Raw genomic sequence first — 15256 nt, 5'->3', positions numbered from 1 at the left:
AAAAAACGCTATATTGTCAACCCAACTATTATTAACCTTTGCGCGCTGACGTTGCAATCTTGCACATTCGTACAATTAAATTCAACAATCATAATAATTAAATCCCCCCTACATTCAAATTAGATAAGCTAATAAAAGGCAATAGTTCTTGGAAAACATCTATGCAATAATAATAAGTGTCAATGGTGCAATATGGAAATCTTTAATCAAAGAAAAAAAACATGGAAACAATTGTCATCATTATCCCCCGAAAATTAATTCAGCGTGCAAAGAGTTAAGTAAGTAATATAAGCCCTCCCCCTTGTCATGCATAGGTCCTATTAATAAGCACAGTATATTTGAGTAAACATGCGTACGGCATATTATCACTGTGGGCTACATCACTATTATATTTAGCTCGATTAAAGTACACTTACAAAATTATCTCTCAATGACCACCCATTGCCAACTACGTGACTTGCAAAACTAATGTGATATCAGTGGCGACATTGGGGTGGGGCACCAGCAAAAAAAAATAATAAGTTAATTAGTGGGCGCGCAAAGCGCGCTCAATAGCCAGAAATAATAGAGAGATTTTAAGGACTGTGCCGTTAAAAAATGATATGTATCTCACTGGTAACGCGAGCGCGAATCGCAAGCCGAAAATTTTTGATATTCATTGCAGACCTAAAAATTGACATAATAAGCAAATTTTTGTAATCATGATACGTACATGTCACACTAAACAAACAATGCGAGCGTATATAGGCCTATTTGCCCCAAAACAGGGACTTAATGTATATTCATTTTTAGGAATTCATGAAGAGCATACATATCTCACCATAGTCATCTAATGCGAGCGCCAACGCGAGCTGGAAATTGTCGATATTCAGACATGAAGAGAGGCAATCTAAGTCTTGGTTTTAGTGTTTGATTGAGATCATACGTATTTCACTAATCAAAATAATGATGCGAGCGCGATCGAAGCGCAAGCTGCAAATTTTTGATATTCACACCAGAAAAGGGGACATTTTAAGGACAGTTTTTTGGAATTTATGAAAAGCAGACCTATCTCACCAATCCACTAATGCAACATAAGCACGGATTGGAAATGCTTTATATTCAGACCTCAAAGGGGGAAATCACTTTAAGTACTCTTGAAGAAAAAGCATATGTAACTACACTGTCACTAAATAAAATAATTAAAAAAGTGCAAGGAAATATATTTGAACCGTGTATATTGACTGGAAAAGGGATGTTTTAATACAATTTAACCCCCTTAAACAGGATAGTTTAACTTATTAAACAGACAGTGCTAGCACCAGGATTTATGAACACATATGCCCTAAGCAAATATAATATAATATAATATGATATGATATAATATAATATAATATAATATAATATAATATAATATAATATAATATAATATAATATAATATAATATAATATAATATAATATAATATAATATAATATAATATAATATAATATAATATAATATAATATAATATAATATAATACAATATGATATAATTGATATTTTTATAATATACAATAATTTCCTCTTCTTCCCCCTCTACGTTTTTTTTTCTTTCTCCCTCTCTTTTTCTCCCTTCCCCGTTTTTTTTTGGTCAGCCGATGGGGGGCACGTGCCCCCATGCACCCCGTGTCTGTCCGACCCTGTGAAAGCCCGTCGCCAGAGGGATTTTGAAAAGCAAGAAAAAATAAGAGAGGGAAAGGGAAAAGAAGGGAAGATAGAGGCCTCCTGTGTAATTCTTTCTGTTTCAAAGTCTTCTTAGTTAACCTAACTTGTCTCGGTATTTTTTTTTTAGAAGTTTGAGTCAATAAACCCCTCCCGATGGGCACATACGTATATTGCCGTGGATTTTCCCTTTATTTTCCAATCATTGACACGTAGACATTTTTTTTTTTTTTTTCATTATAGAACCGTCACAGATTTTGTATATAAACGCAACAACAGAGCAGGGGCCGCGGAACGGTTTTCAAAGTGGGGGGGGGCTGAGCCAAAAGTGGGGGGGCTGACCATGCAAAAAATCACAATCTTATGGTCATTTTTACGTTTTTGTACACGGTTTTGGAAAAAAGTGGGGGGCTGAAGCCCCCCCCCCCCCGCTTCCGCGGCCCCTGCAGAGAGCATAGCGATGTATTCATCTAGTGTAGTACATCAATGATGTAACGAACTTTGTGAACGAGTAAAATTACAATATAATAGTCTTCCCTGTTTTGAGGAATCAGGAGGTGTGTCAAAAGTTTGCATGAGTATACATACCAGTGAGATGGGCGTGGCAAGTGACTGTAATCCTCATGAATATTCAATGGCTGCTACTCCGATTGTGTCATCGAACATCCATTGATTGCCGCGAGTAAGAGCCAGTGTAAACAGGGAGTAAATTTTCACCCATCGTAACGAACAAAAAGGTCAATTGAACCCCTTCACTCATTATCTTTAACATACGAAGAGACCTTCTTTGGGCCAATCATCTAAATAATCTTTTATTCTTGTAAATGTTTTTTGCTGCCTGCACCAAAGACAAATACAACACGTATATTCTGGCGGTGTTTATAAGCATCTAACGAAATGGATTTTCAGAATTTGTATACGAGGAGACTGTGTTGGCCAGGACGCCGGATACTCGGCCATTCGATTGATGTTGGAAACTCATTGTCGCCCGATAACAACCCGATTTGACAGAGCAATGGAGCCCGAGGTAGGATGTTGATCAACTTGAATATTCAGGAGTGCATTTTATTTCATTTTCTTATTTGAGAAAAGAAGCATTGTGCTGAAATCCTTATTATCTGCTAGCTATATAGGCAAGCATGGTTGTATGCATGCACCATGAGATTATCATCTGCGTGAAGTAGTTGTGTGTTTTGTAGTAATTTAGTTCAGGAAAGCCATTTTTAAGTGATATCTAAATGAAAATATATTAGGCTCATCCGGGAACGAGCGTAGCGAGGGAGCGGTTTGGAAAAAAAATCAAATCTGAAATTGTCATACTCGCTTTTGGTAAAAAATTACACTAATTTATGTTAAAAGGGCATCCTTGCGAAATGTTTCAAGTGCAAATCGCGAGCTCAAACTTTTGGACACTTCATGCAATAAGATATGAAAATTAAATAGACTGAGCAGTTTTTTAATCATGAAAAAGATGTGTTATCCAACTAAAGATTTAACGCGAGCGCAAAGCGCTAGCTGAAATTTTTAATTTAATACTGACCAGAAAAGTAACCTGTTAAGGACTGCATGCAGTGGCGTACCTAGGATTTTCCAAAGGGGGGGGGGGCAAATTCGTCCGCCAAAAAATTGGACAAGCAAAAAAAAAAAAGGTCTTCAACCACAAATAAGGATTTCGTACCAGAAAAAAATTTGACAAGCAAGAAAAAAAAAAGGTCTTCAACCACAAATAAAGGATTTCGTCCCACAAAAAAATTTGACAAGCAAAAAAAAAAAAAAAAAAAAAAGTCATCAAGTTAAAAGGAGCCACTTCTGGCTCGTCAGGGATCAGTTGTAACTCGTCAGGGGGGGGGGCAGTCTGCCCCCTCTGCCCTCCCCCCCCCCCGTAGGTACGCTAATGACTGCATGTAGTGACTCATGAATAGAATTCATATCTCACCAATCGAATAATGAGAGCGCGAAGCACGAGCTGAAAATCGTAATATTCCAACCTGAAAACTGGACATTCTAAGCATTTTTTTTTACAATGAACAGATTGAGTACCTTACTATAATTGATGTGAGCGCAAAACGCGAGCCGAAAATTTATCACATTCCAACCTGAAAACTGAACATTCTTGTAAGCATTAAAGGTCGAGTATATATACCTTACTTAACAATAATTGATGCGAGCGCGAAGCGCGAGCCAAATATTTTGTGATTATTCTAACCTAAAATGCATTATGTTTTACTTCAAAAAGGGTATTCCATTATGAAAAATTAGCCCCCTCCTCCCGTTTCCGCGGCTCCTGAATACGTCGCACTTCTCTTCTATTCAGATCTGCTTCTGTGCTCCCTCGCTTTGTTCTTGATAGTCAAATTCATAAACTTCAAATGATTGGAATTTCAGAGGTGAAACTTCGAACAAGCAATTGACTTTGCACAAAGATAAAGTTTCGCTACGAATAATGAAAGTTGCTTTTGATTGAGTTTCTAGCATCACCCCCCCCCCTCCTTATTATGTAGCCTAACATACTGAACATTTTGGATGATTTTATTTAGAGACGATTTTACTTCGAAAACTATTATGTTGGCATCTACCCACTTAAATTGCATTTGTGATTTGGCAAAATTTAGAGTAATTTCGGTATTTAAATAAAAGAAGTCACATGATTTCTGACCAAAAATACATACTGATTCCCGCAAGTTCCTAATTTCTAGGAAAGTTGAACGATTCTTAAAACATAGTTTTGAAATGATGTTGATCTTTTTTTGTTCGCACTCCGAAATATGTTTCTTTATTATGTCAAAGTATACAAATGTAGCTTTTAATTACAGTGATTTAAATGCATGCAGATTGCCTGGCTAGCTTTGTTCAGCGTATTCCGAACTCTGGGTTTGATTTCTATCTTAAAGTCGATAAATCTCAAATTATATGATCTCATATTTTTTTGTTAGATTGGAGAAAAAAAAAGTAATTAAGGCTGAAACTTTTACATCCAACATTTAGTGAATCATGAAAATGATACATATCTCACCAATCGAAATAATGCGGGCGCAAAGCGCAAGCTGAAAATTTGTGATAATCCAACCTGAAAACTAGACATTGTAAGCATTTTGTAACCATTAACAGGATGAGTACCTTACTACACAATAATTGATGCGAGCGCAAAGCGCGATCCACAAAAATTGTGACTTTGAAATTAAAATCGGTATTTCATTTGGAAAAAAAGACAATTTCATTTTGAAAAAAGGCATTTTGCATTTGAAAAAGGGCTTTTTTCCTACGGGATTTTTTTTTTTTTTTTTTTTTTTTTTTTTTGGGGGGGGGGAAAGTGCCCCATGCCCCCCGGTTCCGCCGCCTCTGCCTTCAATGGGTTATGCAATGAGCTAGGTGTTTTGTTATGTATACTTGAACCCCCCCCCCCCCCCAGTTAGAAATTACCATTTTAAAAAAACAGCAGGCAAATCCGAATTGTTCTATAACCATCTGAGAACAAAGCCATATTTGTTTCCTTCAATCTCGGAATTTGTTTTGGGTTATTTAAATCAATTTTGTGCAGTTTTATTAGGTCTTTTACTTGCGTGTTCCGTTTTGTATCATTGTTGAATAACCTCCTAATATGTTTTTTTTTAATATATTTTGCTATGAAGAGAATAAGTCAGATAATCTACTGTTGGGCATTATGTTTATTGATTGAGTAATATATCTATGTACAGTGCGTCCCAGAAAAAACGAAACCGAGATTTAGCGATGATTTATCATAACTTAATCACAAATAAAATAGACAAATGACCTACCAATGTAAGGCTTAGAATCTCCTCTTTCATCTGATATTAATTAGATTATTTCTCCCTCACGCATGAGTGAGCAAAAACAATTTGAAGAGGGGATACCAAAAAGTCATTTGGCGGGTTGTATCTGGCTTTCAAAAGGAAAACCACATTTTTTGAAAGTTCAATATCTGCTCTTTAATTTGATACCTCAATTACAGAAAATGGTCAAAAAATAACAAAGTTCTGGTTATTTGAAATAAGGCTTGAATTTCAATAATTTCATAAAATTAAGAAGTTTTACAGGCTAGCGTTCAAACTCACTGACTCTCCGTTTTGTTTACGATCAGCCATGCATTAAGTCTTTTTGTATTTATGAATTAATGAATGAATTAATTAATAAGTTCATTTTTTTTATTGATAACGAATTGCTTACATTTCAAATTTTCAACAATAAAATTACAAAGCATGGCGAATTATAAGGCAGCATGCTGAAATGAAATGGGAACTTCCAGTTTGTTTAATTTAACATCATCAAATATCTATACCATTTGGCTTGCCAGGGTATTATATTTACACATGCTACGAGACGATTCAGTGTACGTTCAATTTGACATAGGGCCTTTTCATACGTGAATTTTGAATCATCATTGTAATGGTAATTGCTATTGTAATCATGACTGTGATTCTAATCACGTTCTAGTTTGTTTTCACACGTGCTGAATATTCGTCATTAGCCTTATTTTTCACTGGAATAAAAAATTGTGATTTTTTTTTACCGTGTGAAAGGGCGGATATTCACGTCAATTCAAAGATATTGACGTTTGGAATCTATGTTTACTTTCCATCCTTCAAACATTATAATTTATATAGGGCCTTTTCACATGTGAATCTTGAATCAACATTGTAATGATGATTGCTATTGTAATCGTGACTGTGATTAGCGTTCGTGATTCTAATCATGTTCTAGTTTGGTTCCACATGTCATTAGCCTTATTTTTCACTGGAATAAAAAAATCGTGATTTTTTTTACCGTGTGAAAGGGCAGATAGATAAATTATTTAGATGTTGTTTCTTTCTTTTATTTTATAATCAACCAATAGTTTACTTGGTTGAAACTTTTTGTGGCTGGTTATGAGCGGTGTAATGAGCGAAATAAAATTGAAGGGTTTATGAATAAATTATATGTATACATAGGTCTATATTCAATTATTTAAGTATGATAATTTATACATGTAGAACAGCTTTGGTAGCTCTTTTAAAGAAATGGTGTAAGAGAATAGTGATAGGTGAAGCTTAGATCAAAGTTCCCCTGAGCTATCCTCCCTTTGGAAACTTCGGTGAGGCCCAAAATGTCTCTGCCGGGAATCGAGCCAACGCCGCGCCGGTGCCTTAACCACTAGTCCACAGAGACGGTTTAGTGTCTAGGGCGGGCCCGAACCGATTAAACGATTAAGGGGTGTCCATTTCAAAATCTCTTGCTTTTTTATATTGAAGAATGTTTGATGTTTAGAAGTTAATCACTGTATATTATATAAAACTATCGTTTTAACATTCCAATTTTACAAAAGCCTTTTCTGTCCGTCATATCACTTTTTATCAACTGATACTTAATTAAATCTTATCCAGTACTCTTCCCGTGCTTTCTTCATCTCTTTCTTCGGAAAACCTCCACACTCTCAAACACATATTTTACTCATTCAGTGAATGCATATCAGAAAGCTATATACGATTATTGTATCCGGAAATTTTTGTTCTATCCTAGCTTGAGAATTGGTTCGTACATACGGGATAGCATGCTATATTCTTTCATATTTTCTCGTGGATTTAACTTGCTTCATTTAGGCATTTTGATAGAAATATAAAATATCCCAAAATATATCAGAGTTTAAATTACTTCTTTTATGGAATACGGGCCCTTAAGGATATTCCCTTTCATCTATCTGAACTCGATTTCAAACTTTTGGATTCAAAATAAATAATCTTTACAATTTCAGAAAATGAATAGGGGCTTGAAACCAAGAGGTTAAGCATACACAACCCATTTGTATATTGCAAGTGGAGATCAATCCGAGGTTCAGAATAATTCATATACTGCGCCATCTATAGTTCAGGACTGGGTTGCATATCTACTCCGACTCCGTAGAAATTGAAATATATACATCCATGCACTAAGTCCGTTTGCGTTAAACATGTTTAAGGGGCTCTCAGCTATGGAAGCTTAAAAGTGCCAACCAAAATTAATATAATCATCTCGTCATGTCTACGTCTCTTATGGAAAAGCATAAGATGACGAGATCTCGGATCTCGTAATGTCTACATCCCGTGGGAGAGATGATCAGATATTATAGATCTCGCGTGAGAGATGATCAGATGACAAGATCTAGGATCTCGTCATGTCTGCATCCCGTGTGAGAGATTATCAGATGACAAGGTCTTGGATCTCGTAATGTCTACATCCCGTGGGAGAGATGATCAGATATTATAGATCTCGCGTGAGAGATGATCAGATGACAAGATCTAGGATCTCGTCATGTCTGCATCCCGTGTGAGAGATGATCAGATGACAAGGTCTTGGATCTCGTCATGTCTACATCCCGTGGGAGAGATGATCAGATATTATAGATCTCGCGTGAGAGATGATCAGATGACAAGATCTAGGATCTCGTCATGTCTGCATCCCGTGTGAGAGATGATCAGATGACAAGGTCTTGGATCTTGTCATGTCTACATCTTATAAATGAGAGGACCAGATGTCAAGATCTCGGATCCCATCATGTCTACATCCTGTGGGAGATCGGATGATCATGATGGCAAGATCTCGGATCTCGTCATGTCTACATCCTGTGGGAGATCGGATGATCAGATGGCAAGATCTTGGATCTCGTCATGTCTACATCTTACCCTTTCCCCTAGGAGATGTAGACATGACGAGATGATTATATGAACATCTGGGGGGCACTTTTAAGCTTCCATACTCAGCAGCCATCTTGCTCAGACTAAGTAAACAGTAAATGGTGGCAAGGAATAGAAGATGATGTTAACGGTATAGATGAAGACGAAAGGCGAAAGGGCTCATGGGATAACAGTGACCTTTAACCTCTTAAAAATATATTTTCTTCCTGTTGAAAAATAATCCCTCTCCTATGATGAGACTCTCCATGTAACGCCACTCTTTAAGAGAAGCTTTATATACCTTAGATGGTTTAAGCTGAACAGAATTGGATGATTGACCGTTCCATTTTTGTTAAACGTAGCTTCCATTCGTCTTATTATCTCATATCCAGGCATTCCTCGAAGATGTGAGTATTTACACCGTGTTTCTGGCTTTGCTGGTGCTCCCTTTAACATGGCTAGTTATCAAGCGACACAGAAACAACAGCGATGGGCCTACATACACCCTACCTCCGGGCCCTCGACGGTGGCCACTACTTGGGAACATACCCGGTAAGCCTAATCGTAACTCCTAAGACACTTTCTTTCCGGTGTTCCGTTCGAATCGGGCCGGTTTCCGCCAGCCTATTTATTTGCAAGGACTCGAGCAGCTCGTCGGCATGGCGAAATGAGATGATCCCTGCGCCTACAGAGGCAAGGGTGTTGGTTCGAATCACGAATCTGAGTTTGGGCAAAAATCAAATTTGCAGATTTCTTCTCCTTTCTGTTTAAAGTTTAGACGAAACTTTAAAGTCCAGGGGATCGTTTCATGAAATGACTTATCAGACGTTTTATCCGACAAGTTCTGTTTTATCCGACAGTTACCATAGTAACAGTGCTCCTCAGCCAATCAAAATTAAGGAAAGATGTCAGATCTGACAACTTGTCGAACAAATATGTTGATGAAACGCTCCCCAGATCTCACAACTTTCCTTGATTTTGATTGGCTAAGAAGAACTGTTACTATGGTAAACTGTCGAATTGAGTAATTGTCGGTCGTTTTATCTGACAGGTCCTTTCACGAGACGCTCCCAAGTACTTGGAGCCTGATTCAAAGACTTAAAATTGTTAATTTATCATGTCCGTGTTGCGGAAGGAAAGGTCGTAGGAAAAACAATATGATACCCAGGGAGTTGTCACCATTGTAGGATATTTCATCCGAAAATTACAATTTCTCAGCCTAAAAAAATCATGTCTGTCAACTTATCAGACGTAACATCAACTTTTCATGATGAAACACTTTCCAGGCCATACTGCGCATTTAATCATTATTATCTTACACGAATTCACTTCCAAGCAAGAGGTCATGTGACCGTATCTCCTGCGTATTTATAAGGACCCATGAACAGAAAATTAATGCTAACAATATCTCAGTTAAAAAAAAAAAAGCAACGCCAACTTCCTGCAAACAAATGAACCCGCCTAATGAAAACGTGTGTTTCTCATAGGAGAAAATGACTGCTATCGGAATTTGATCTCTTGCTAACTATTTTTCAGACGAGCCAAAGTCATTTGCAAATGTACAGACGATCGTCAGCTGCGACTCTGTTTAGACATTTCCGTGTTTAAACCCAGCCCGCCATGACACCATGGCACCTGACGTCACACTTCGGTAACTTTTCAAATAAAAGCCTGACTGGGGGACTAAGATCAAAGCAGTCATGGCGGTCCTGTTTGAAAGCGATTCATTGATAGCGGCTCATTCCCCTTGTTCCTACCATAATGCAATCCCTTCTATACCGAAATATAACACTAGCAATCAACACAATCGTATTCATCGATTAAAATCTTTGGATCTCACATTCGTACAGGTATGATGATGGCCGGTGATAGTTCTAAGTACATGAGCGATTTGGTGTCGCAGTACGGACCGGTATTCACGCTCTACATGGGTCCAAGACCGGTGGTGGTCCTCAACAAGTACCACTCCATGAAGAAGGTCCTCTTGGATGGCCACTTACTCAGCGACAGGGGATCCCTTCCAGCGCTTGAGGATTACTTCAAAGGAAGAGGTACACAAAGTGTATAACCTTGGCCATTCCCCTAAGCATTACAAGTGGAAACCATATAGCATATCCACAATAGGCATGATAGGTCTATTACTAAATTACATTCGAATTTTCGTATTCCCAGCTTTGTACCTTAAAGTTTTTCCAATATGCATGTATAAGCGGATAGGGGACCAAAATATACATAAATTCATGAACACTGAATACTTATAGCTGGAATTTTTTTTCAGTGAACTACTTTTATCATAATTATCCTCTTTATATTACAAAATGATATATATTGTTATCGTTATATGTATCGTAACCAGGTGTCATAGGGTCCCACTACACTGCGTACTGGAAGAAAACACGCAATTTTGTCATCCATTCGTTACGGCACTTTGGTGTCGAACGACAGAGCTTTGAAGGTGTCATCGCGTCTGAGGCCGACAACCTTATCAAAGGCATCCGAGAAAGAGGTACCCTCGACCCGCTAATGAACCTCCAGTCGAGTACATGCAACGTCATTTGTGGCGTTGTTTTCGGAAATCAGTACTCCCTCGACGATCCGCAGTTCGTTGACCTCCTCGATACCCTTTACAAATCTCTGCGGGCCATCGAATACGCTGCGGTGAGCAGCCTCGTCCCAGGCCTGCACTACTTACCCGGATGCTCCTATCAAAAGTTCTACGGCCACATGGACAAGTTGATGCAGTTCTTCCGCGAGGAAATCAACGCCCACGACCAGATATCAGATCCCGATTGCCCACATGACCTCATTGATATGTACCTATCCGAAATTCACCGAACCACACCTGAAGACCCGACGTATGGTCTCTTTAGTAAGACAAACCTGCAGTTTGTTGTGAATGATCTGTTTATGGCAGGCACGGAGACACTTGCTACTGTCTTGTATTGGGCGATTCTTCTCCTCGGTTCTCATCCTAGCATACAGGAAAGACTGCACAAAGAGATGGATGACGTAACGTATGATTGCGATCACGTGACCTTGGCCGATGGTGCATCGATGCCGTATACGAAGGTTGGTAATCGTTTTTTTTTTTGTGCCTTTGTTAGGTTTAGGTATAACGCCCTCATTCGGCTTATAGGACAGTTATGCATTTAAATCTATGAAGATGTCCCAATTAAATGTCCAAGTACTCGTAGAGGGACTCGCAGACTCCATCAAAATCGCATACCAACAGAGCATAGTCTGGGTCAGGATCCAGGGGCATATCTACGAATTTATAATGAGGAATGGGGATGGACTCAGGAAATTTTCTGTCGAGAAACAAAAAGTGTCACTCCGAGTTCGGTCACCCCCCCCCCCTAAAAATTACAAGCAAAATCACCCCATCTCCTAAAAAAGGTTGTATCTGCGTTCTCACTTCCAAAAGGGTCAAAATTATAGTTGGAGACCTTATACCACATGCGTACTCAACTGCGTGCAAATTTAGGTCAAGTAAAGAGATGCACCTTCCTCCTGGCTGCGCAAATTTGGCCTGCGCCTGGGTCCTTATACCATAATATATCACCAGAATGACGCTGTATCAGCAAACTTAATAACTACGTAATTAAATAAATGAAGTCTCGCTCCATCTTATCCGTAGGCAACGATCGACGAATGCCTTCGCTATGCCAGTGTCGCCATCTCCTCGATGCGCTCAACGACATCTGCTATGACGATCGACAAATACCACCTCGAGGTCGGGACATGGATCATGCTGAACTACGAATACTCTTCGTTTGACCCAGAATGTTGGCCAGAGCCTAGGAAATTCAAACCCGAGCGCTTCTTGGACGAGCATGGCCAATACTGCCCAGATGAGCATCTGATATCGTTTAGTTTGGGTAGGTAAAACCCGCCGCACACTACTCGATCCGTTGCGATCCGCTCAGTAAAAAAAAATGTAAAAGCATGAGATATGCACATTCCAACCTTTAAAATCTGAATGGTTCAAGTTTCAAATAGTGGTATGGATACATGAATAGAGATACCCGTCTTTTTTCGAGCCTCTATCCCAAATGAAAGCAGATTTATTTTCGATTCGCATTGACTTCTTCACCAGCTGCGATTTGAATCCGATAAGGATTCTGCTCTTACCGCAAATGCTTGCAGTAAGGCAGAAAGTTTTCCTAGCATTATACCAAACTTTTAATGGAATAATTTACCTTCTTAAAAATTTCATATTTAATGTGAAATGCGATTTGTTAAAAGAAAACATCGGATCGTAGTGTAGTGTACATCGGGCTAACGATGGCTTAACGTTGCTGGTTTTCGAATAAATCTTCCAAACCACATTATATGTATGCCATCCTCATGATCCCGGCATATTCGATACTACAACTTTGGATATGCTTTGATAAACATGATAAATTGTGTACATGGTATAAATTTACTAACGTCATAATGCTCTTATACCGTCCTAATTTCGAAAATTCCAAATTACTTTGTTGCTACAAAATAAATACAATAACTTTGCAAAAGTTGTTCGCGTAAAGCTCAATAAGGACTATACGTTTATACAACGGGAACGCTGCGAGAACGACACATACTACAATATAATTCAGTGGACAAAGTACAGGTGATTTTCTCGCACACAAGATAGAAGAGAGTTCTGTTGCCTCTTTCGTGTTCGACGCTATTTTAGACTGAATAACGCCATGAAAATATGCCGAAGACGCAGAGAAGTATCGTTGCCGTCTCCTTCGAAAGGGTTTGGCTCACCCGTGTTGAATCCCATTGACGTTATTAGCCTTCTCTCGAACATTGCCGTCCGCAAGATGACGTCCCAATTATACACGAATAAACGAGGTGGCGGCACCAGGTTTTTTTTTCATATCCACGTTCGTAGGCAAACGGAGGTAAAAGTTCTTATAAAAGGTGACAAGTTGGGACAAATTTGCTAACTTGCCGCCTCTGACTATTCAGTTCAGAAGCGGGGTTCCGGTGGGTCATATCTTCGACATCCCCTCAACCTTGGTACCGCAAATGTATGAACGACTCGTACACCGTCCTTTGTTCACGGTTTCTGACATGAAGACATGATTGGGATTTATCGGAAAATGTGACGGTGTCCTTATTGAAACTAGTGTAATGTTTAATGAATTTACAATTTTTTCTTCTATTCCAAAACTGCAACCAGGTAAGCGCAACTGTATCGGTGAGAAGTTAGGACGCATGGAACTCTTCCTTTTCTTCGCGAATATCATCAAGAACTTCGAGTTGGCCTTCCCGGATGACGCGCCCCACCCAAGCCTCGAAGCAGTCCCAGGGGGTATGGTGAGGACGCCGCATAGGTATAGGGTCTCCTTCAAAGACAGAAAAGCATCAGTGACGTGAATCATTGAACGGAACCATGGCCATCGATAAGTTTGACCGATCAAGAAGGGTCCGTCGCAATGACAAGGACAATTTCGTACTTTAATAGAACAAAATAAGCAATGAATAAACTTCGAAATTTATGGGTCATTATAATTATACATGTATATATGACCGTGGTCGGTGATTTGCAAAGCTGCCAGTTCAGTTACATATGACTTTATTTTAATTTGTAAATTATTGATATTTATAAGAGGAATACGATATATATATTTTGGATACTGTGTATCTTTATGCGTAAAAAATAAATATTTTATTTTCATATCTGTTATTTCTACCGTACTGAATACAAGTGACGAATTATTAGCTTGCAAGTAGACTTAAACTAGCTCCCCTGCATCGGAACTTTTAAGTTTATATTCCCGATTAAACTTTTGTTCTCCATTTGCGACAAACTGATAAATTTATTTTCTTGTTTTGCTTTTCATTTAAATTTAGACCCTTCCACATGAATGTCTTATTGTATGAATGTACCTGTCGTGGGATCAAAATGCTCTTTATACCCACGAAAACATGCAAATGCCTATTTTATGCCGTCACGGGGCGCCCCGAGAACGATCTTGGAACACATCGCCAGGTGGTCCGAGATAGGTTTGCTCAGAAGGGGTCTCGGGTAAGTTTGTGCGTTTACACCGGATTAGAAACCTGCCCGAGACTGGTTTCGGGGCGCTCCGATACTACTTAGGAATTCCTGTGTAACAGAGGTTTTATACAACATTCTCTTGCCCACTCAACCCCTGCCCGTTGGAAACGAGTCACTGCATGCGACTGTGTTTATGGTATATACGTAGCGTCTTCAAGTGTTCAAGGAGTTGCTCACATCTTATCAGGTGCAATCGATATAGATTTGTATTCAAACTCAATATAAAATAAATATATACAGTAGTTCTTCATTTAAGACCGATTTCGATTTCTTTTAGTGTAGACATGGTAGAGCAAATATGTGATGGAGAGACAAATATGAGCGAGAAGGGTAGGGAAAGCGGGGGGGGGGGTGATGGTGGAGATGTTCAGAGGGAGATGCTATTGTCCGACAAAATAAATAATTATCATACTTATATAGCACTTAAAACCTTATTAAAAGTCTGTAAGCGCTCTACAGTAATGCAGCCTAATTACGCTGGCTTGAGCAGAGAAGCTGTTACGCTGCATTTCAAGGAATAAATTCCTACCAGGTACCCATTCACTTTACCTGGGTTGAGTGCAGCACAATGTGAATAAATTTCTTGCTAAAGGAAAACATGCCATGGCTAGGAATACAACCCACGTCCCTTAGGTTGAAAGACGAGAGTCAAAACTAGACCACAACAGCCCTGGGGAGCGTTTCATCAATATTTTCATCCGACAAGTTGTCAGATCTGACATCTTTCTCTGATGTTGATTGGCTGAGAGGTACTGTTACTATGGTAATTGTCGGATAAAACAGAACTTGTCCGACAAGTCCTTTCATGAAACGCTCCCCTATTGTTCGTGAGAGTTATAGTCCCACTTGCATTGCCAATTCGTCTCCTGCCAACTCGT

At 38.9% G+C, this 15256-nt stretch overlaps 1 protein-coding gene across 1 annotated transcript; it reads left to right on the top strand.

Moving 5' to 3' along the window:
• The first annotated feature begins 2353 nt into the window (after positions 1–2353).
• Positions 2354–14631, top strand: LOC135156967 (cytochrome P450 2C16-like). Its single transcript, XM_064111118.1, has 6 exons — positions 2354–2709; positions 8719–8878; positions 10177–10377; positions 10683–11395; positions 11964–12204; positions 13500–14631. The coding sequence occupies exons 1-6, from the start codon at positions 2650–2652 to the stop codon at positions 13694–13696; spliced, it is 1572 nt and encodes a 523-aa protein (XP_063967188.1). The 5' UTR covers positions 2354–2649; the 3' UTR covers positions 13697–14631.
• Positions 14632–15256: the final 625 nt, after the last annotated feature.

This window comes from Lytechinus pictus, chromosome 16 (genome assembly GCF_037042905.1).
Source record: "Lytechinus pictus isolate F3 Inbred chromosome 16, Lp3.0, whole genome shotgun sequence".
Lineage (NCBI taxonomy): Eukaryota > Metazoa > Echinodermata > Echinoidea > Temnopleuroida > Toxopneustidae > Lytechinus > Lytechinus pictus.
This window is presented reverse-complemented; position numbering and strand designations above follow the sequence as displayed.